Source organism: Pleurodeles waltl, chromosome 6 (assembly GCF_031143425.1).
Source record: "Pleurodeles waltl isolate 20211129_DDA chromosome 6, aPleWal1.hap1.20221129, whole genome shotgun sequence".
Classification (NCBI taxonomy): domain Eukaryota; kingdom Metazoa; phylum Chordata; class Amphibia; order Caudata; family Salamandridae; genus Pleurodeles; species Pleurodeles waltl.
The window spans coordinates 764,244,181-764,267,691 of record NC_090445.1 but is presented as its reverse complement, the minus strand read 5'-3'; the positions used below and the strand labels follow the sequence as shown (position 1 = coordinate 764,267,691).

At 43.2% G+C, this 23,511-nt stretch overlaps 1 protein-coding gene across 1 annotated transcript in view; it reads right to left on the bottom strand.

Moving 5' to 3' along the window:
- The window catches only part of GPAM (glycerol-3-phosphate acyltransferase, mitochondrial), a 242,489-nt gene that overhangs the window by 160,904 nt on the left and 58,074 nt on the right, over nucleotides 1–23,511 (bottom strand). Inside the window, exons 6-8 of the mRNA XM_069239392.1 lie at nucleotides 14,640–14,783; nucleotides 12,501–12,600; nucleotides 6,718–6,854 (exon numbers count right to left, since the gene is read on the bottom strand). Of these exons, the coding sequence (XP_069095493.1) occupies nucleotides 6,718–6,854; nucleotides 12,501–12,600; nucleotides 14,640–14,783 (381 nt within the window). The remainder of the gene's footprint in view (nucleotides 1–6,717; nucleotides 6,855–12,500; nucleotides 12,601–14,639; nucleotides 14,784–23,511) is intronic.

Here is a 23,511-nt window from a genome sequence, read left to right as displayed (position 1 = left end):
TTTTATTTTTTTGATATAGCAACTATTATTCGCTTTAAGTTTAAAAAAAAAAATCTTTTTCACTGTCATGCCCAAAAATTGTTAGAATGATAGCTCTGCAAGATCAACGTATAGCTTGAGGGTGCCAATTTTAATATGGGAAGACAACATTTGATGCCCATCTGTAACCTCCTCGAGGTCGATAAATTGAGTACTTTTTAGCTGGGAAACAGCAAGCACTATATAAAAACATATGTCATAAATATTTGTATTTACAACAATTATTTTAGCTGCAACAAAGTACTTTTGGCTGGTTACCCAAGAGCTAACATGAATGTGAAAATATGGCATACAACAGTGCATGTTATCAAATTTCTGTTTGACAATATTTACTGAACATGGGCAGTGTAGGTGCCAGATCATTTTATTTACTGGATTTTTTTTATCTATGTACTGAGCCTGAGAATCGCACCATCTCAGCATATGCTTACATGAAGCAAAATGGATTACCGTACTGCCGTTCTTAGCACAGAACCCAGTAATGCCTGCAACAGCGAACTTGGCTCCACGAGAAGTTATCATAACATCGTGTTGCAAAGCTATTCTCACCCTTAGTAGAAGTAAGTGAGGTAAAATCAGACCATTGGTTTGGCAAAGCAGTGTTCTTTTTAGGTTGGTGTTTAGTGGTATGAGCTTGAAGTTTTTAAAAATGGACCCTGGAATGTATACAGTGCAATAGTCCTCTCTCATGCTAAAAGCTTTTTGTATCTCTCCATTGCGCTCATGCTGGCCGTGGAGCTTTGAATTGGCTCACTTACGTCAACTGTTTAACTTTTTATTTTCAATTTATGTGGCAAGAAAAGTCCTGTTAGGAGTTTACAATGCTAATAGCTCTAACTCCAGCAAATGCGAGACCCATTGCATTGCAAATGCTTGTTCTTGTTGATACATGAACAGCTTAGGTATCAAGGAGGTCTAACCAAATTTAGAACACTGAAGAACATGGTGAAGTGTAGGCTGCACCTTGATAGTCTGAGGATGATGGTAAACATATCAAAGTATACCTGTATCTAGACAAACATTTAATACAGATATCACTGTGATGCAGCCACCTTGGGATGATTTATGGGAACAACAAAAAAGCTCAATAAGACATTTTACAGTTTGACACTTTGGTAGCAGCTCATGCCATTCTGCTTCTGCCCTCTTTAGACATCGTCCAGATTCTGCGTGCAAACAAGATTAGCAGGAGCAGGTTAAGACTCATGTTTTGTATGTGTATGTCAATCAATCTTTTAAAAAGCACACATGCCAACTCTAACGGAAGCCACCTGTACAATGCTCATGGGTGGAGGTTTATTTCAACAAATGGCAAATGTGAGGAATAAAGAGGGCCTTTTCAATAAGAAAGCACATTTCAGGTTGTGAATAAAGCTAAAAAAAGGTTGCATCATTTCTCTAAGGTGCAGGATGAAGGTAAAGCATATTTTTTTCTTTAAATGGATAAAAACATTTAGGTTAGTAGGTAATACTCTTTAAAGATGCACACCACTTTTCAATCAAGTGTACCCAATACATATTTGCCTGTCAACAAAAGTGGCGTCAAAATGCAGATCTCAACTATTTTATGACCTGCCTTTGGTTTTTCCACAAATGAAGTTGATAATCTTGCAGACATGTGAAAGCAGTGGATTCTGCAGGTTAAGGGGTGCACCCCAGGTGCAGTCCTAGTTCCCACTCATACTAGGCTATGAAGACGCTCAGTAGTTAGAGGCAGTTTAAAGATCCTTGCCTCCTTTCAAAAGGCACATGCCCTTTTGATTTGACCTGTGAAATCCCTCCAGTCCCTAAAAATTGGTGGTATGTGAGTTGTGTCACTGGGAAGCCTAGTGCCGTCTACATAGCGTACAATATAAGATGAGAGATGTGACTCATTGTATGCCCCTACTTCCATGGCACTGACAAAGACCTCACAAGTGTACAGTGAATTTGGCGGAGGAGGTGTACAGCTATGATATGCATATCTGGTTCACCACAGACGCCGGGGCTCTATTCCCTCTTCCATGGCGAGGAGCTGGTTATTGCCTAGTGACAAAGTAGATCAGATATATCTCTAGACAAAACTGACATACCATGAACATTTGGTGCCAGTTCTTCCACATACTCATCCTCATCACTATCAACCCAAGACAGGTGCACTCTCTAGTCTCATTTATTCAAATATATATCTTAGTTGTTAGCCATTCCTAGCTACCTTGCATTTCCATTAAAGGGAGGACAAATTAAGAAAACCTTGATCAGTCCTTCTGTAATTTGTCAAGACTTCAGAATGAGACCAATGGTCCTCTGTGTTACGTTTTTCTCTGAAAAGTGAGAAAACTCTAGTATCTGAAGAAGCTCAGCTGTTGTGTCCTTCACTGGAATAGGTGGAAGCTGAGTGGCAGGCAGTAAAAGGGAGCAGATCACTTATCAGGGAGAACAAAAAAGCAAGGTTTACCAGATAGACGTTTGAGAGCCTACCAGGAGCCACTAAAACCTTGAAGCCCAGCTTGTCAAAATGGAAGAAATCACTACTGTGTCCACAAATATACACAGGGCATTCCAGTGCTGCAAGTGTGGTGACCAATAATCACCCATAATCAGCCAACAACATCCCAGACTCTCTGAGAACTTGTATGTTCAGACGTGTTTCCTATTAACCCAAGGTCTTAATGTGGAATACCATTTTCTTTTTTTTTCTTTTTTATAAACAATTAAGGAACTCTTCTGTAGGAAGCTGACTTGGTGCGTGGTGAGCACCTATGCTTCTATCACTTTATAACAGGTCCAGGTATCTCCTATTAGTGAAGTGCAGGCAGTGTCTAGGAAGCCAGGGATCTCTAGAGGTAGCTGTTGAGGAGCAGCCAACACTTATCTAGGAGACATGCAAAGCTTATGCAATACCACTATAGTCGCACAGTATTTACACACATCAAAGAACCACACAGTGTAACTAAAATAAAGGTAATTTATTAGGATAACACAAACACTAGAATACTGAATAGGCAGTTCCCCAATTGGAGTTAAGTAAACATACTATTATATACACATTAGCAATCAGTAAATATCATGGAAAGCAATAAGCATTGGTAAAAGCAATAGCAAATAGTGAGGGCTCTAGGAGAGCGCCATACCATGTACTAACAAAGTGGAATGTAAAAGGAAGTCCCCCATCAAAGGAAGTGGAATCGGTAGACGGGAGCTGGAGGAACTAGGAACTCCAAGAGGTGAGTACCAGAGAGACTACCACCGACAAGGACAGCAGAGGTAGGTACCTGGTTTTCCGCAAAACCAACAGGAGGACTTTGAAAAGGATTATGGAAGACCCAACCAAGACTGGAAGAACTTAAAAGGTGGATCCTGACAGAAGAGGACCTGCAAAGGAAGTGGACCAAGTCCAGTTTGCGTTTGAGTATCAGGGGGTGCAGGAGCCACTACCCACCCTTCTGTGGATGCAGGATCAGGACGAAGGTGGATGAAGTAGGTCAGCAGTGCAACATAGGAGCTGAAGACAAGTCCCAGAAGTGGTGCAAGTGATGTCCCATGTTGGTGGTCAAGATGCAGTCAGTCAGCGGAGCTGGAATACCACCAACAAGCCTTGGATAATGCAGGAGACTAAAGGTTTGCAAGGCTGAAGAGGACCCGCAAGGTCCAGGGGACTCGAAGCAAAGAGGGGTGTCCGGAGGGACCCTCAGCAGCTGGGAGAGTCACAAGAAGAGGAGGCAGCCCCCACAGGCAACCCACTGACAGCAGGCACAGGAGTGATGGTGAGGCCCACTCAGCACACCTGAAGAAGAGTCCCATGTTGCTGTAGCAGCAGGCAGGAGACTGCTTTGCAGGAAGAGGTGCTGGGGATACACAGAGCCTGAAGATCCCTTGGAGGAGGAGCAAACGAGCCTTGGTAGCTGCAAGAGTCTCGGTACACGGGGGTACTGTCCTGGGAGGAAAGGCAAGGGCTTAACGTCTCACAAGTTGAACATATGGTAGAGAGGACCAAGGGGACCACTCCAGAAGACCACCTATGATGCAGGATCCACGCAGTTCTGGAGGAGAGCAGTTGGTGCCTGCAGATGCAGTGGAGTGACTACATCACTCAAAGGAAGATTCTTTCTTACGTCTTGTGCTCGCTGAAGACTCGTCGCTCTCAGAGGATGCACAGCTGGGGAAATGTTGCAGTTGCAGTTGCTGGAAGGAGCCGGAGAAACAATGTTGCAGAGCAGAGTTGTCCCTGAAGTTGCAGATTGTAGGTTCCTGGGGGATCCAGTTGCAGTCCCAGTGGCCAGAAGATGAAGTAAACGATGCAGAGAAGTCCTGCTGGAATCTTGCACATCGAATCTGAGGATCCACCCAAGAGGGAGACCCTAAATAGTCCAGAAAGGGGGACTGGTTACCTATCAGGGTGGGGCTGTGACGTCACTTACCTGGCTTGGCCACTCAGATGCTCCCAGGGGCCTCTGCCCACCTTGGATTCAAGATGGCAGAATCAAGTGGCCACCTGGAGGAGCTCTGAGCACAGCCACTAGGGTGGTGATGGGCGGGGAGGTGGTCACTTCCCTTTCCTTTGCCCAGTTTTACACCAGAGCAGGGACCGGGGGGTCCCTGGACTGGTGGAAACCGGTTTATGCAAGTAGGGCACCAAATGTGCCCTTCAAAGCATACCGATGGTTTGGGGGAGGCTACCCCTTCCAAGTCATGTAACACCTATTTCCAGGGGGGAGGAGAGCGGGTTGTCTCCCTTTCTCAATGGAAATCCTTTGTTCAGCCTTCCCCTGAGCCGGTCAAGCAGCAGGAGGTCAGAAAGCTGCCTGTGGGGTGGCAGCAGCACGGGTGGCCTGTAGAACCCCAGAAGACTGGCAGGAGCAATGCTGGGGGTCCTCTATGGAGCCCCCGCAGAGTGCATGGAATCATACAACCAATACTGGCAACAGTATTGGGGTTTGATTCCGGCATGTTTGATAGCGAACATGCACAGGTTCAGAGTTACCAATATGTAGCTGGACACAGGTGTGTCCAGTACACTGGTACAATGGGTTGCCCGCACCTATGTAGTCTAGTGGAATGGGTTTGGAGTACATAGGGGTACCTCTGCTCATGCAGGGGTGCCCCCACACAGCGGTACCTGCATCCTGCCCTCTTGCTAGGAGGGCCTACCATAGGGGTGACTTACAGTGACCTGGTGCAGTGACCTGTACTGAAATTCGCATGTACCTTTTCATGCAGGCTGCAATGGCAGACCTGCAGACACATTTTGCATGGGCTCCTATGGGTGGCACAATACATGCTGCTGCCCGGGTGGAACCCCTGGTGCCCCAATGCACTGCGTACCCAAGTACCATATACTAGGGACTTTTATGGGGGTGCCAGAATGTCAATTGCGGGGAGTGCTAATTCCTAAGCACCCAAATAAGGAGGGAGAGACCACTATCACTGGGGTCCTGGTTACCACGATCCCAGTGAAAACAGTCAAAGCATACTGACACCATGCAAAAAGTGGGGGTCACCATGCCAAAAAGAGGGCCCTTTCCTACATCTTCCATATGCTCAATGTGTATAGTTTTTAGTGGAATAAGACACCTGACACAATGACTAAAATGTGGATAACATATGCCAACAAAGAGACACAATTGCAACTGTATTTCCAACATTGTTCACTGTTTGGACAAGACCGTACCCCAGTAAAAGACCAGAGATACTTCTAGAATGCAAGTAGGTTCCAAGCAGCTTGAGAGAGATGTGGATACATTATTTAAATGGAGGTTGCCTTGGCTGGATGTTTGGAAGGAAGGGAATGACTTATCAGCCATGTGCAACCTACTGCACTGATGACAGTCCTGCAATGAAAAATGCAGCCCTGGAACAGAAGTGGCAAAAACAACAGACTATAGCAAATGAGGGGAAAGACAGAAGCCTGAACAGAAAGGTCATGGCAACTGGGTCCTTTCATCAGGACCAGGTGTTCAAGAAAGATCTTGCAATGGTTGATTTAAATTCAGTGAACTGGATCATAGAAGGAAGATATGGGGGCAACCGTCACTTGTTGGGTTAATGGATGAATTTGCTCTTTTGGGCTGTTATGTCACATTTTAGATGACCTCAGCTGAAAGCCACTATGTTGCCTCAATTTGTCCCCACAGATGTTGGGAAAACAAGTGGAGCTGTATAAAAGCAAGCTTGTCACACTATACCTGGCCAGTACCCAAACCTGACTGACTAAACGTTGCAAACAAAACCAGTAGTAAAAGATTAAAAACCAGAACACTCATGAAAATTACCTAAGGACTAACTGTTGGCCATATGGTCTCATGTTACGTGCTTTATAGTGCCTTGTTAATCAATAGAACTTTGTTGTTACTGATTATAACTGCGTTTCATTCCCAGGTGTAAATAAAAGGTCGATCAGTTTCTTTTTGAAACAGTTCTGATCAGACATTATGCCTATTTAGTTTGGTTACTTGTACCAAACCCTTTACCATCTCCCAAAGTGAGCCTGGACTGCTCTCCCTCAGAACTGCCTGAGCACTGAGTGCACAAAGCAGTATCTTGGTAAGAGGCTAGGAGGCCATGTAACACAAAAGATAAGCCACAATGCTCACTAAAGGTAGGACTCATGACCCACAAACCTCTTCAAGAACCAATGAACAGACATCGCACATTAAACACTCAACATAAGGACAGGTGACACAAGGATGGCAAACTCACCTGAAAATGGGAATGTTGAGGTTATTTCCTGCTGCAATGTGTGGTGCTTTAATGTTATGGCAGAAAAGGACGAATGTCAGCAGCAGGTAGTCAATGTGCGATTTGTGAACTGGCAGGAAGACAAGCGGCATATTCATCTGTCAGAAAAGAAAAAAGACACAGGTCAAAAATAATATCAATCGAAATTCTGAAGCAAATAGGAGTCAAATAATCAGCCAGAATCGAGCATTCGCTCCAGAATGAATGAAAAGCTAGTGCCTTATTACGTCTGGCGTTAGTCAAGACTTTTGATTTTACTAAAATTACATTAATATTATACTTTTAAAGATGCATTTAGCCAGCTTGCCTCATCCACTGGTCTGTTGAGTCATTCACACTCTGCTTCTGCTCACTACAGCATGCAGCCTGGGGCAGTGGGTCAGCCCACTTTTCCCTTTGGGTAACTGCATTTTGCTTTTTCACAAGGAGCACATCCACACACAACGTAGTTCCCTTCAGTCCTGGTATTTTTGCATTTACCTAATTATTACTTTAGTGTTGCATTTGTGCTTGGAGAGTGATGTAATATCAGGACACTTGTGATGTGAGCATTGCTTTATCACATCCCATCTCCCTTTAAAACAGTGCTTCCCAAACTTTTTAGAACCACAATGCATTTTTTTTTGTTTTTTTTTTAGAAAAACAATCTTTCGCGACTCACACAGCTTTAATTGCTATGAGCTGGGCAATTTTTTTTTAATTTAACTATAGCATCGTGTGGTACCGCACTGTCATTTACAGACAGCACATTTTCCACTGAAATGGGCACAAAATGGGTACAGACATACAGTTTTATCTATGAAAGTATATTACATACACATAATAACGTGGGGAAACCGGGTTTCACTGAATAGTTATTATTTGTGCTTCACCAAGAATCATGATTTATTTTGATCCTATTAAAATGTTTCCATCACAATTCCGAAAAAAAAAAAAAAAAAAAAAAAAAAAAAAGGTACTTCGTTTTTTTTGCTTTCCTAACCACTGAATGTGCAGTTCATTTAAAGTGTATACTTTTTGTTGTGCGTTACAAAAATGGCATCCTACAACCTTTACGTTCACACTGCAAGATTGCAACACAATTTGATTTACTTTTCTTTCTCCTAATGCATTGCAAGACGACTTTGTAAATGCCAATCCCCATGTTAAAAAAATAATTAACAACTTGTCAAAAGACAGCCTGACATTTGACACCTCTGTCTTTTAAAAGCATCAAATATGAAAATATAAAATCATTTAAAGACATCTTCATGTATTGCTTGGAATTTCACTATCCTCCAAAATCGGCTCAACCCACGGTTTAGGAAACACTGCTCTAAGGCTGTTGTGAATTCCTTTTGTAGTGCTCCTTGTGCATCTGCCTACTGGTGGTGCTACTTCACAGCATACCAGATTGTGTCTGTGTGAAAAACTGTCCTTTATTAAAGTTATCCTCTTTTTTATGCATGCAATGAAGGTAGTCTGCATGTCATCCCTGTATGATTTTATAGTTTGCGTTCAGCGCCCTTGTATGCTGTGCTTATATAGACATTTAACTATATCAATAACTGAAGCTAAGTCTTTTATTTCAATTTCCAGTTCTATGTCTTTGCAACCCCGTCAGTCTACTTACTTATCTGTTTAAATATCTACCTGTAAATCTATCAACCCATCTATTAACCTATATGTTTGTCTATTTACCATTCGGGCTACCTGTCTGTCTACCACTCTGTTTACCTGCCTATCTACCCACCTGTCTCTCTGCCTTTCTACGGTCAGTCTCACTTTTTCCATCTTTATGTATGTTTGCCCATTTATCCATCTATGCAGCCCTAGCTATCTATGCAACCATCTATGCAGCCTTATCTATGCATATAGATCCATCTATGCAACCTTCTCTGAGCATGCTACTCTATGTAGCCACCTATCTTTGCAAACATCTCTATGCATCCATCTGTCTGTGTGTAACTATTTATCTAGCTATGCAACACTATCTATACATCTCTCGGTCTTTGAAAGCTTCCCAATTTAGGTATCATTTTAACCCCCTCTACCTATATGCAATAAAGGTTTACAAAAACATTACAAAAAAGTGTTAGCAAAGTTAAGAGGCTTGCAGCCAATGGCAGACCAATTGGCTTTTTCTAGGTCAGGTGATAGCCAAGACCTTTTTATTTTACTAAAACTATATGTATATTAACAGCTGTAGGGGTTTCCAGACATACTTCATACATTAGTCTATTGTTGTGTCATTCACATTTTCCTTCCACCACTCCAGCATGTGGAAGCACATGCATCATGGGGCAATGTGACAGTCATTGGATGACTTCATTGTGAATTGTGACATGCTGCAAAGTAGTTCACTTCAGTGCCAGTTATTACTATGGTAATATGGGCTTTCAGAATGTAACAAAAATATTTTGCCTTTAGCCAAAGTCTGTTTTATATTGATGAGGGCCCTTCAGCTTCCCTAATAGTTGAGTTTTGCAAAAACAATGGCAGACCAAACCAATAATTGCCAAATTCAAAAGGCTGCCAGCCAGCGCCAGCATTATTGGCTTTGCCAATGCTTGTTTTTTCATTTGCATTAAGTATTTTTTGGCACAATATCCAATATAACAAATGTGTGGCCGGGGTTACATAAAAAGTGATACAAAGGGAATATGCCAATGCTTAATAAACACCATCTGCATACTCCACCCCACGATATTTGTTTGGAGTGTAAAATAACGTAGGATTGAGTATGCAGATGGTACCTGAAGTAGATTGCAACAAGGCTGTTAAAGTAAGATTGTCACACTTTGCTAAGCTAAATCCAAGGCTGCAAGACAAAGGAGGTAGGGCGAATGTAGTCAGGAGGTAAAAATGGGGAATGTATTTCTTTTAGGAAACAAGGTCTGAAGGGAAAATACAATCTCTCTATTTTATTAAGACCCTGTTAGATAGCACCTAGCCATTCAGTATACTTTGGAGGAGAGGCAGAGAAACATGGCTAAGATGAGACAGCAAGTGCAGTTGAAGAAGAAAATATCAATGTGGCTAGCAAAGCAAGGCTGAGTAAACCAAATGATTTACCAGTAATAGAACACAATCATGAAGAAAAATCTAGGGTCAGAATTGTTTACCAAGAGTAACACCGTAAGTATAGGAGTTTCCTGTCTGACTTGCAAAAGCATTAATTAAAAAGGCACACCTGGTTCCAAGTATATAATTCTTTTACAAACCTCTCAGGAAGAATTTGGTTGTCTAGAGAATTATTTAAGAGATCATTGCAATCTTGAAAGCCTAACTATGCTAAGGAAAAACAGATTATTCTGCCACACATGCATAATACCGCACAGGAAAATGTATAATTACTCGAGCAGTGTAGCACATCTTTTATTGAGCTATTTCTTTAAATGCTCCATTTATTGAGAACACAGAAATTGCAAGCCATCCAAAGTGCACTTTCCCTCTGATTAGGAGTGGCTGATGCTCTTTTAGCTCAGGTTATGCTGTCGTCAGTGCTGGTATCAGCAAAGTTACAGTTCAGGGTCAACCATCGTTTTCCCCATGTATCAGTGGTGAACCTGCCCTCTGGCTCTCTTCAGTAAAGTGCCTGCAGTAAGGGGCTCTTGTATTCATCATGGCCCTTATGTGAAGGATGTATGGTGGGGTAGTCTGTGGGGAGAGGAGGTTGGCAGAGAGGCTGGGGGGGGGGGGGGGGGGGAGGGGACGGTGTTGCACAAAATGGTTGCCATCCTAATGTTTATCAGATGAACAAGCAGTCATCGAGCATCACCTATATGCCATTATTTCACTGCCCAAACAACTGAGCAACTGCTGAGTGCTGGAGGTTTCCAGAACATTCTATTGACCAGTGTTTGGTGACTTTTACCGTGGGTGGTGGAAAACCTATCACCCAGATACACCCAGGTACCATTCGGAGGCTAAAACACAAAACCAGGATGAGTAAGAACTGGGGAGTTGGACTTCAAATGCCTGCATAATCTAGCCAGCAAAAGAAAAGGATATTGTTCTAAGATTGCAGGAGGCCACCTTTAGATGTGGTAGATCCTTTGGCTCGCTATTGAATCCCACTTTCAGCAACAGAGCGTCTTGGAACTCTAACCCTCAAGCTTCTTTGTCATCCATACGCCAAGAAGGTCTGCACATCAGTACAGGAGCAGCAGGCGCTGCATAAGGAGTGGAACCTCAGCCCCATTGCCATGCTCCCGCCAGACTTAAGATAAGTCTGAAAAGTCTTTCAGGGACTGTTTACTTTTCTGGACCTCTGAGGAGACAGAGAATCTACATTCCAAATTAGGAGCAAGCCTGTGCCTGCCAGGATCAGCGAACTGATCCAGGGAAAGAACTGAACATTATGCAGTTGACTAGAGGACCACATAGAGGTCGGGCAGGAGGACCTTGACAAACTGTGATTTTTTTGTAAACAACTTCTTTGGGGTGATGCATTTTCTTTTGCCCCTCAAACACTTTGGCACCTGCAATGTTATGCTTATTTAATTACCGAATCCACGTTTGACCACTGACTCCGTTATGTGTGAGCGCTTCCATTTTGTGTCCTGCTGCAGGTGCAGGGTAGCGCAAGTACAAAACATGTTTTTCTCTTCACCGTGCTGAAACAAATCATGTGGGATGTGGACTAGAAATTAGTTCATAAGGCTAAACATTTCTTGTAAGAAAAATGTGCAGTTCTGCCTCAAAACAAGCATTGGGAGTATGGCCAGCTCTTGTGTGTGTTTCCAACGCAGATTAAGTACAGCCAGTGCTCGATTTCATAACAGAGAGGAGGGTGTTCTAGAATGCTCTCCTAGCTTGTTTAAGGTACAGAAGACAGGGAGGCTTTGCTCTACGACAGGGACTCACCTGTGGAGCGGAGGGACTGCCCAGGAATCCATTTGGGAAAGGTCTCCCACCTTGGCTGTTCGAGGGTTCCACCAGTCTGTGCTGGCAAGGATGGTGGACTCAACCCCTATGGTCATGCATTTTGACTTTTGTTTATTTAGCTTATACATATAAATGTCCTGTTGATGCACTGCACATTTCTTTCCGTGAATGCTTAACTGCTCTACTTATTCTTGTATATACACACACGTTTTATTTCACTCCAAATATATGCTCATTTATATATACTTGTGTGCTTTAATTTGACATCTGGGAAGGGCCTTAATAAATTAATTATTTAGACTAAGAGTGCTGCATTCTTTTGGTATTGTGTCCTCTTAGTTTGTGTGAGAGGAATACAACGTGTGACACCACTGATGCCACCCTTTGCTACCAAAGTGTTATCCAGGGACCAGAATTGCAACAGTCAACAGACCTCAGCTAAAACTCCAAGCCCAAACACATCTGAAGAAAATTAATAAACCTGGCTTGACAATCCACTTTTGTTGTTAAAGCAATGTTGTACTGCATAAAGTTTCAAACTTCACACTAACTCCTGTGAGCTAACCACTGGATGCATGATCAAGACCTAAGGCGGCTTTGGAGGCCAGATTTTCCATTCATTAATCAACATCCTGTGCAGTAGGGAATGCATGCAGTCTAACCTTTGGTAATATACTAGGTGAGTCAAACAACATCAAGAACTTGGAAGAAAAGCCAGAAATATGCACAGGACAAAATGAAAGCCTTCTCACTAGACAATGATGAGCTGCATACAGGTATTCTCAATTTGTCCAACTATACAGCATTCAACAGAGAAACTGCAGAGACATACATTAGCCTAAAAAATAACTTGTTATATTTCATCAGTTTCTTGCCTCAGTTGCAGCTTTTTTAACCATCTCAAGTTGTCCTTTGTGAATCTGAATATTCCAAAAGAAGCTGTTGAAAAGTTTGAGTAACACCCAGCCAGTTAACCTGCATTAGAAGAAATACAACAAAAAAGGGAACAGTTTAGACATTGTGGACAAACTGAGTGCACTACTCATGAGTCAGTTAGGCTAACTTCAATAAAGAAATGTCTATCCTGATTGTCTGGTGCTAAGCAAGGGTCATGAGCACACAGGAAACATATGCTAATTTGACTCAATGACAATATAGCAATGTCAGCAGAAAATGAAGAAAATATAGAAATGCAACAAAAACAAATAACAGGCCAGTTGCTCTCTGCTAGGTGCTGGTGGGATATGAACACAGACAGGCACAAGAAGTGGCGCAAAAATTTGAAAGTTACGAGGATCTCACACACATGATGGGGATTCTCGGCAATCAGTTTGGAGAAAAGCCTAAGTGCTGCATCACCAACTCAAGATTGAATTCTACGTCTGAGCACATTAATTTACGAATGGGGGGTGGGGCGGCTATCATACAGGGAACAACTGAAGAAAGACTGCAAAAGGAGTGACAAGGAATTTAAGGAACTGAGCAATACAGCAAGTAAAAAAGAGAAAGTGTCTTACTCGAGAGTCAGCTAGGGTGGCAAACAAGGACCACTACAGAAAATAACTGAACATGAGGTTCAATAAGGGCACCTTAAGTTGGAATCAGAAAAGGCTTACGGGATACACTGAATGACTGGCTGCCTGAACAATCGATACTCCCAAGGGCAAAATTGGAAATCTAACTCTGGCGGGCCACTAGTTGACCAACTGAGCTTCTTCAGGTGAGGTGCAGGCCTTATACCCCTCTTTATGCACTGTTGGAATCCCTGGCTCAGGACTCACAGAGTAACATATCTGGAGATTGCAGCATGAGCCCTGATGGTACCCAACTGTACCCGCTTTAGCCTCAATTCCCTCCTCCTCTACTCTCACTCTTCTCAACAATATGTTTTGGTGGTAACCACCTTTTGATTTGTCTTGTACCAGGCGCACCTGTGAGCCTCCCCAGTTGTTCAGGTCTTTGTACTCTACATTATTACACAGTTTAATATTGGTCAAGGACCAAGGTTGGGGGGTGGGGGGGGTGGGGGGGGAGGGGTTGGGTACTCAATGCCACCCAGTCAATTATGCAATACTCGAGATTTTTTAATTTCTGCTCTCTAAATACTCTCAAAATCTCTGAACAATGTTTCTGAGTACATGTAAATCTTTAGGAAAAGTGCAGCCCATAACATTTTAGGTTTAGATGTGCTGGCTATGCTGCTGCCACTGTCCGTTTAAGTGCAAATAACATTCCTAAGCAAGGTGCTGACCACAAGCTCCCAAATTCTTTACTTTACATACAACAAACAACACTCCCCCTCAGCATCCCAGCATTTGTCTTCTACTTGGGATACCCTAGTCCCTCCCCATGTATGCTCATCTATATAGTCTAATTAATAGTAACTCTCCCCTGTCTTTGTCTCCCTTAGTTGTCTATCCTCCAACTGCTTCCATTTACTGTCCCTCCTGATCAGCTTCTGGTCAGAAGACTTATTTTCACCACCATGACATCCTCTAAGAATCTGTGCAAAGCCGAATTCCCCCATGCTTTAGTGAAGTGCACAGAATTAAAGGCAAACTATGAATATTTTCTACAGGGCTAACTCAACTGGGAAATGGAAGTTTTGTCGTAACTACTTTTAACCAACTCTATGGTATTTGTTAGAAAACTCAGAATGAAATCTTTCAATCTATCTTACTCAGGCTTCCAATTCATGCCCTTCAGATTAAACACATTTTGTTATAGACACATTAACTCACGGACATTTTATGAGGTACAGTGCCTCATAAATCTAGAAGCTAACAAACATTTACAAGCATGTTTGCAAATTTCGCGAGACATTTTGCAATAAATGTTTCTCTTAGAAGATATCAAAAATATAGCAGGTGAGAAAAAGAAAACTATAAAATTAAATGACAAGGAAAAAAATGGAAGATGCTCACAAAAAATAACAACAACACAAAATAGAAAATCATGTATTCCCAGAAGGTGGCTAGTCAGGAGGACTTTGTGAAACCCAGAATACTAAGTACCTGATCAAAACAGGGGAGACACTGGCCACCATTTCTTGAAGGATGCGCCGGGCTCGCCTTTTCACTTTGTTGATGGACTTCGGGTCAGACTGACCAGCCACAGGGCTAGTCTCCAATGCCACATTGGAAATGGTCTTCTGAACACTGAAAAAAAAGCATGCACATGAGAGAGAACAACAGGGAAGAAAAATAAATAAGTCAACAAATCAAAAGAAGCAGTTTAATAGGAGCAGAGAAGCACTAAAACAGAACATTATATTTCAAGTATGACCTCTCAGAGAGCACAGCCTCCCGTAGCATTTACTGAACTTATGAATGATATTGTAATAGGGTAAGTCCAATTTACAAATCCATCATAATTTAAAGAGCACAACTACTCACCCATAAGGTTCTCAGTCCTCGGTGCTTCAGTCGAAGAGCCAGGTCTTAAGGTCCTTCCTGAATTGAGGCAATGATGGTAACTGCCTGATGTGAAGAGGCAAGGTGTTCCAGCTCTCTGCCGCAATGTAGGCAAAGGATCTTCCTCAGACCGAGGTCTTCCGTATGCGGGCTAGTGCCTGTTGAGTGGAGCAGAGGTCTGAGTAGAAGGTGATGAGGTAGTTGAGGTAGGTGGGTCCTAGGTTGTGGTGCGCCTTGTATCCATGCACGAGGAGTCTAAAGTTGAGTATTTTCTTGACAGGAAGCCAGTGGAGGTCCCTTGGGTGTCTGGTGATGTGTTCGCGGCAGGGGGCATCCAGATTGGGTCTGGCGGAAGCATTCTAGATGTGCTGTAGATCCATCAGGTTCTTCTGGGCGGTGCCGGCGTAGAGGACGTTGACATAGTCGAGTCTGCAGGTTACCAGGGTGTTGGTTACGGTTTTGCAGCAGTTGTTTAAGATCAATTCGAAGATCTTCCCGAGAAGTCAGAGGGTGTAAAAACAGGACGATGCGACAGAGTTGACTTAGCGGGGCCTGGTGAGCGATGAATCCAGGATGAAGCGGAGGATGCATGCGTGGTTTGTAGGGGTGGAGGGGATCACTGCCAAGGGAATCAAGCCACCAGGAGTCGTCCCAGGCTGATGTGGAGGGTCCCAGGATGAGGATCTCGGTCTTGAAAAAGTTGAGCTTGAGGCAGCTGTCCTTTATCCAGACTTTCTTCCTGTTGTGGAACTTTTTCTTGGCAGTTGTGGCGTTTTTGGTGTTTGATGTTCAGTCCATGGTTCCTGACGATGGATCTGAGTGGGGCCATGTAAATGTCTCTCAGAGATCTGGACCATGTCAGAGAGATTCCCCCAATGCTGCACCCATTGGAACTTCAGGTCCCACAGTGTGACCAACAGGATGCAGGAGGTCATGAGGCCCAGCAGCCTCAGAGTCGTTCTCACCGAAGTCCAGGACAGAGGCTGAAACATCGGAATCATAGCCTGAATATCCTGGGCTTGCTTTTTGGGAGGATAGGCCTGAAACTGCAGTGTTCAGAACAGCTCAGATAAAAGGGAGCACCTGCGAAGGAGTTAGGTGTGACTTCAGTCACGTTTATAGTGAACTCCAGCGAGTGCAGAAGTTTTGCCGTAGTATGAAGGTGGGAGAAAATTTTCTGGGGGGTGTTCGCCTTCAACAGCCAGTCCTCGACTGAAACCCCTAACCTTCACAGATGAGCTGCGACCACCACCATCACTTTTGTGAACACCCGAGGGGCACTGATAAGGACTAAGAGGAGCACAGTAAATTGAAAGTGCTCGTGACCTACCACGAACCATAAGTAGCGCCTGTGGACAGGCAGAACGTGTAAATGGAATTAAGCGTCCTGCAGGTTCAACGCTACCATACAGTCTTCTGGGTTCAAGGCAGACATGACCCGAGTCAGAGTGAGCATTTTGAACTACTCCTTTTTGAGGAAGAGATTGACGGCCCAAAGGTCTAACATAGGACGTAGGCCCTTGTTCTATTTGGGCAACAAAATCACAGGAATAGCAACCACAGCCTACTTCTGGTGCAGGGACCCTCTCTATGGCTCCCTTGGACAAGAGAGCCACAACTTCCTCTCAGAGAAGTGCCAGATGATCCTCCGGTAAGCGGCCATAGGATGGAGGTATGGCAGACGGGGTAGACTAGAAGGGGACTATTTGCAAAACCCACCTGCCCGTCATGATGGATTCCAGGTAATGGCAAATCCTACCTCCAACTGGTTTGAGATGGGGGGGACAGACTAGGAAGGCTTGGAGGCTGCAGCAGGGGCAGGGGTGGAATGGGCAGGCCTCTGGTTCCCTGTCCCACGAGCCCGTGGGACTCCGGCTCTGAGGCTGACAGTCAGGGAGTCCTTTCTGTGGCTACAAAAGGGGTGAAAAGCGCACTGTGGTGGATGAGGGGCTGTCACTAGGTCAAGGGACCCAGCCGTAGCCAAAGACTCCTTAAAGCACTTGAGGGCAGAGTCCACTTTGCCTCCAAAGAGAAGAGTGTCAAAGGGAATGTCTTTTAGGGATTGCTGGACATTCCCCGAGAAACCAGGTGTGGCAACTCAAGGCCACCGTCAACGCAACCGATCTACCCAGAGTCGGTCGTGTCCAGCTCACAACGAACTGTGAACATAGCCGCATCAGCAACAGCTTGAGAGATGATGACCCGGGCCTCCTCTGGGACCTATGGCAACAGTTGCATGACCGTATCCCACATTAAACGGGTGTATTGGCCCAAAAGGCATGCAGTGTTCACGGACCACATGCCAGACTGGGGGAAGAAAACAACTTCTTCCCAATTTGATCCAGTCTCTTTGATTCCCTACCTGGAGGAGCGGATGGGAATGCGCCAGACGACGAGGATGCCTGGATGGCAAGGATCTCAAGTGTGGGGTGTTGGGACAGAAATGTAGTGCTGTTAGGGGCGGGACGATGGCGGCGGACGATTGTTCTAGTCACAGGAGCCCCTGTGCTGGGTCTGAACCAAGTAGCCAGAAGGACATCAGTGAGGGGGTTCATTAAATGGGTGGAGAGGCTCAGAAGTGGAAGCCCCAAGCAGAAACGCCTCGGTCAGGAGATTAGTCCTGACTGCCACAATAGGAAGCTCTAGGCCAAGGACCTCAGCCGCTCTACTGACCACCATTGAGTAAGAGGCTCACTCTGCCGTAGCCACGGTAGGAGGAGAAAGCATGCCAGAGTCTGAGAAGTATCCAGACCACTGGTCTCACCAAATTCCTGCCCAGGGCAAGTAGGGGTTGTCTTGCTATTATTCCAAAAGGCCCAGCGACCCTTCCAATCCTTCCCCATATTCGTACCCATAAAAATAATGGTCAGAATCCAACCTTGGGGTCAGTATGTCCAGTCACATTTGACATCAATCGACGCCATTCTGGCTCCGATTACAGGCCCAACTGACATCGGTAGCTTTGACAGCTTAGCCAGAGTCGGGGAAGGTTGCAATGGTAAGACTTGTGCCAGCAGGGATCCAACATTGGATCGGGAGAGACACTGGGGGCCGGAGCTGGTGTGTGGAACCTGAAGGGCCTCCCATCTGGGCCACCATCTGAACCCCCCGGCCCCAAAAGCGCCACAGGGGTGTCTGTCTGCCCAAACATGAGGTGCATGGCCTCATAATTCTGTAAGCAGGGCAGGGGGTGGCTCCAGCTCCTAAACGTCAGGGAGGAGCGAAGCGAATCCAGAAAAAGGCTCCACGGACAGAGGCCTAGAGCATAGACGCTCTTCCCGCGTCGCATCAGCTGAGCGACGAAGTGAAGTCGAACAACCTTTCACTGCCTTCTTTTTGTGGCCCGATTGTCCCGATTACTTTGAATGGGATGAAAAGGATGGGTGATGACTCCACGAGCAGTCTCAAGATCTTCCGCTTGAGCGATACCGGGAGCGACTCAGAGTCGAGCAAAAGGCGCCATAAGCTTTAGGGACCGCTCCCTCAAAGCCTTCGGGTTCATGGTCCGGCACTCAGGCCAAGACTTTGGGTTGTGGTCATGCTCCAGACACCACCAGGTGCAGATCCGTCACCGACATAATTTGGTGACAGGCTTCGCAAGGCTTGAATCCAGTCTTACGTAACATCTTCTCTACGAACCAAATTCGTCAAATTCGTCAAAAAAGTTGAATTTCGTAAAAATTGACCAGGGTTGCTCACTCCGGATCTGCATGTGGCACGGAAAGAAAAGAACGGACGTCAGCGCGCTGGGGTGGCGCTTAAGTACGAATGCGACTTCATCATGGTGACCACAAAGCCTATGACTGAGACTGTGTGCAAGGGTACTGCTCGAAGAAAAATCTGTGGATCCAGACCGACGCCTAGGGGAAAGTCTAAGGTAAGGGAATCTGCAACTAGAAGTCTCTATCAGATAGGGGGAAGTAAGTAAAATACATGATTCTTCTGAATAGCATGCAACTATGTGCTTTCACATTTGGAAATCTTTTGCCAGCAGGTTTTGCTCTGACCTGGGAGTTGCTAATTTTAAAGTTCACTCAAGAACGCATGGATCCTTTGTGTTCAGGAAATGCAAAATCTATAAGATCTATTCATTAAAGTCCAGGGACCTTACATCTTCTGTAACCAATACATGTGAAAAAATACTCAAGGTTTGATGTGTACAGACATTTTCAGTCTTTACTGTGTATTAAAACTTAACACTTATCATATGTCATTTGGATCTAAAGGACCCCCAACCTCTGTTCGAGAGCCCAATGACTTCAGTGGGGGGGGGGGGGGGGGGGGGGGAGAGTGAAACTGAATAAATTAAATCTCATAATCTGCATTTTAACACATGTTCTACACCGATCTCGCTAGTATATATGTCTCACCAGCTGTACAAGAATCTCTACGTACGAGTGTGTTAAAAGAATGCAGCATTATTACAATGTTTACAATTACTACAATGTTTCAACACTAGGGCATTATGTTACATGGTAATTTAGTATTATTTTACAAGCAAGTATGTAGTAAAAGTTTAGTTTAAATGACTGTGAAAAATATCACGTTTTTTTTTGTTTTTGTTTTTTTTAATTGTTGCGCCAATACTTGTGTCCTATATAGGAAAAAAAAACTAATTACAAAAAAATGTCATCTTACAATGATTTTTGCGACAATACATAAGTTTGAATCATTGTTAAATAAAAGGCATGTACACCTCTGCACAGTTTTTTCAGTGGAGCTGAATTTATTATCAGAAACTATTTTCTTACAGTAGCCTAAAAGGAGCAGTTTTCTGGCGGTGAATTAAAGGGATGAACACAGATTAGAGACTGCAGCATTAGTAAATATTTCACCCAACAGTAAGACAACAATGTTACATGGTTTTCAAACACCACTACATTAGGAACAATGACCTTTATTAAGTCTGTGAGGCAGGCAGGTACAGGACATGGGCTTACTGCTTCACAGACATAACAGACAAGCTTTTATGTCTAAAGTTGCAGTGGGTCAAGAGCCATTTAATAAAACAAACTTAAAAAGAGAAAACAAATCCATGTGGGAACAGCACTCTTCAAAAGCGATAAGCATAAATCTAGTTCTGCAGAACATAGGAAAGGTTTGGTGAGAGCCCCCAGACTAAAAGTACTCACAATCTGGAGGACTCATGGTTCGGATGAATAGGTTTGAGGGAACAGTTTATAAATTGCAAAAAAATAAACAATAAACAATGCTTTACCATATGTGTTACATCTGGTGTGAAGTCAAGGTCATTCCAAATTGTTTCCTTAACTGAACTTGTAAAGTTCAATCCAAAATAACACCAACTTATCTTTTCTTCATCACGAGGATTTGCAAACACTCATTCAAGTCTATTATTCTGCATTTCCTCGCTTAATCTAAAAGACTACTTGACAACTACATATAGTAGTTGCAGAGAGGTTTTCCCAAATGGTTGCTGTCCGTGATTTTCTGAATTTAGGCTGTGTATCATTTCTTATTCAGACTATGAATGCAATTGCTTGCAAGATTCACTGAGGTCAGGATAGCTTTCTTTGGTAATGGATGCACTGAACAACTGCATATGAACCAGATTTGTCATTGACATTGAACCAAATGAAATGGTTTGTTATATGTAATAAAAATATGGTCTACAAGCTAGCCTATTGCTACAGATTTTAAAGTGATCATAGGAACCGGAACCCTGAACACTTGTGCACTGTACCACATTCAATTACAGTTCTCAGTCCATTTTCTTTGTACTCTACCTAGTTTTTTGGGACAAAAAAAGAAGGCTTCATGACTAGTACTATTGCGATTATTAAACCTCGCTACTAATGGTCTGCACTGGTACAGAATGTAGGTCAATCCCATTGTTGGCATCACAACTGAATTAGAACAAAAAGACTTTCAAGCGGCATTGAAATGTTCGACTCAGATACAACTATTACAGACAGGATCAACTTTGACCATAGAAATGCAGCAATGTGACACCTTCCTTGCTAGCAAATACATATTTTGAATTAGAGGCAGGAAATGTGTTCACAGGTTATCTGTAATGTCAACAGGTTATAGACAAATTGAGAGCTTGCTGCCATGCACCTTGTACTGTACGGATTTTAAAAAAGAATGGGGATTGAAAGTATTTTGGTAAAAGGGATGAAGTTTCGAAGAGAAACTGCTATTCACTAAACATCACTAATGTAAGCATTTTTACAGCCATGGCCTAAGCGGTTACTAATAAACAAGAGTCTGGTATCACACCAGAGCTCAGCCTTAATGAAGAGCACAAATTATTAGCTTTTATAATGATGCCAACAAAAATGACTGACAGAGTCCTTTTATAGTTTTGCCCTTTTATCAGCATTTGCTGTGTTGGCTATACCAAAAGATAATGTTAACCCTCTTTAAAAACCTAAGAGCTTCACTACTCCCTGTAACAAATATGAAAGCTAATCCTTGGATTATAGCACTACACAATTAGAAAAGGATCTAGCTGAAAATAATGGATGCAATCAAGTGCAATAAAAACTATTATTAAAAGAAAAGAAAAAGAATCATTACAAATGGGAAGAAGTGGTTCAATTATCAACTTCTAGGTAATATCTATAAAAAAAAGATTAGCAATCTCTACAATGCAGAGTCCCTAAAAGAACTCCAAGTGATTGAGGCAAGTTACAGGTATATTGAGGCCTGGCATATTAAAGGACAGACTTGTATATTCTAGAAATTGTTGAAAGTGACCCTGATCCTGTGATCCGCATAGAATCCTAAGGGACCAAACTATTAAACGCGGTTTGCTGAAATGCATACTAAATCCCAGAGCTGCCAATTTACAAACTGAATTAAGAAACTCTAAATATGGTGAGGTCTACTGATACTGAAGGATAAATGCACATCCCATCTCAAAAGTGGGCTAATTAACTTAAATCTAAGGGATACATAAATGAAAAGGGTCAATTAATTTGCTGAGCTGTAGCATTAAAACAGTGCAAAAGAGGAAACTGTTATAGACGTCGTTAGACCGGACAGCTCTTGGCGTGGTTGGTTTCCCTTGTCTTTTTGGCTTCTGTCCTCATATTTTTGATTCTATGGTGAATTTCGTTTCTGATGGCTTCAGGACTCTGGGCACTTTATCACTGCTGACCAGATACATTTTGGCTATTGTTTAAACTGCTGTGGAGCCCTTTTGTAGTGTTCACTGTGTCACTGTGTGTGTGTGTGTGTGTGTGTGCAAATACTTTATACAATGCCTCTGAGCTAAGCCTGACTGCTCACGCCAAGCTACCAAGGAGGTGAGCAGGGTTGTCTCAGCTCTGTGGCATCCTTATCTTGACTAGAGTGAGGGTTCCTCCTTGGACAGGGTGCATACCACTTACAACAAGAGACCATTTCTAACGTATGTCAGCCACTGCACCATACAAATTTGGAAAAAGACAACTTCTTGCAGGGTGTGACAACATCTGTGGCTACATATGGAATTGTACAAGCAAGACTGCACTCTTCCCAACAGGATAGTCAGAGATGTAGAGGAGTTCACAAAGAGGACAAGGTATCAATGACTGCAGAATGAATATATTTCACAAAGTCACACTATGCAAATTTGTCATCAATATATCAATTTATGAGATACAGGAGTGTATACAGAGAGAACATTGGTGTACATTAAAAACTTTCCAATGTTCATTTAGCTAAAGGATTACTTTGTAGTTTGAATAGCAATGGTCTATGTACAGAGTGCATTATTTAGAAGCAGCAAAAACAAAATGTAAAAAAAGGGGGGAGCACTAATATTGCTTTATAACGTAATGACATCCAGCTGCTATGGTGAGGGCCACTGGAATAAACTGATTATGTCACATAATTACATATTTACCACATATGCCAATACAATCCTTCAATTTGCTACATTTTCCAGATTTAAACAAAAAACAACTTTCTAACTCAAGCGGATCAAAAATTACTGAAATAAAAGCTGCATATGTTTCCGCATAATGGCACACCCTTTGCAAAGGAGAACTAGTAACCATTTGCTTGCTTATTAGTGGATTCAAGTAGCACTAATGCGGCAAAACACGTGCTCCTTTAGCATTATTGTCTGCTAAATGTTAACGTAGAGAAGTGCCATTTGAACAGCTGGACGCTTGCCATGGACCACTGTATGACACTTGCGAGCCCCCATTTGCCAGACACCGGGCTGCTTGGAGAAACATGAAAACATATGGCGAAACTCAATAAATTACCAGCTATCATCAGTTCACCGAATCAGATTGCCCGAGATTGGGGTGGGATGCATCAAGGAATGAATGTGTGCCAAGTTTGGCCTACTTGGATATACATGTGTCAAACGTAATTGCACAACTATGCACACATTGCATAGTGTACCTGCTGATCTTATTAAATCCAATAAAATTGTTTATTTAATGCAAGTATTAAAGAGTGGTATGTAGACAGAAGAGATAGTTTTACTGTCTATAACCTCGCCCTGCCTTGT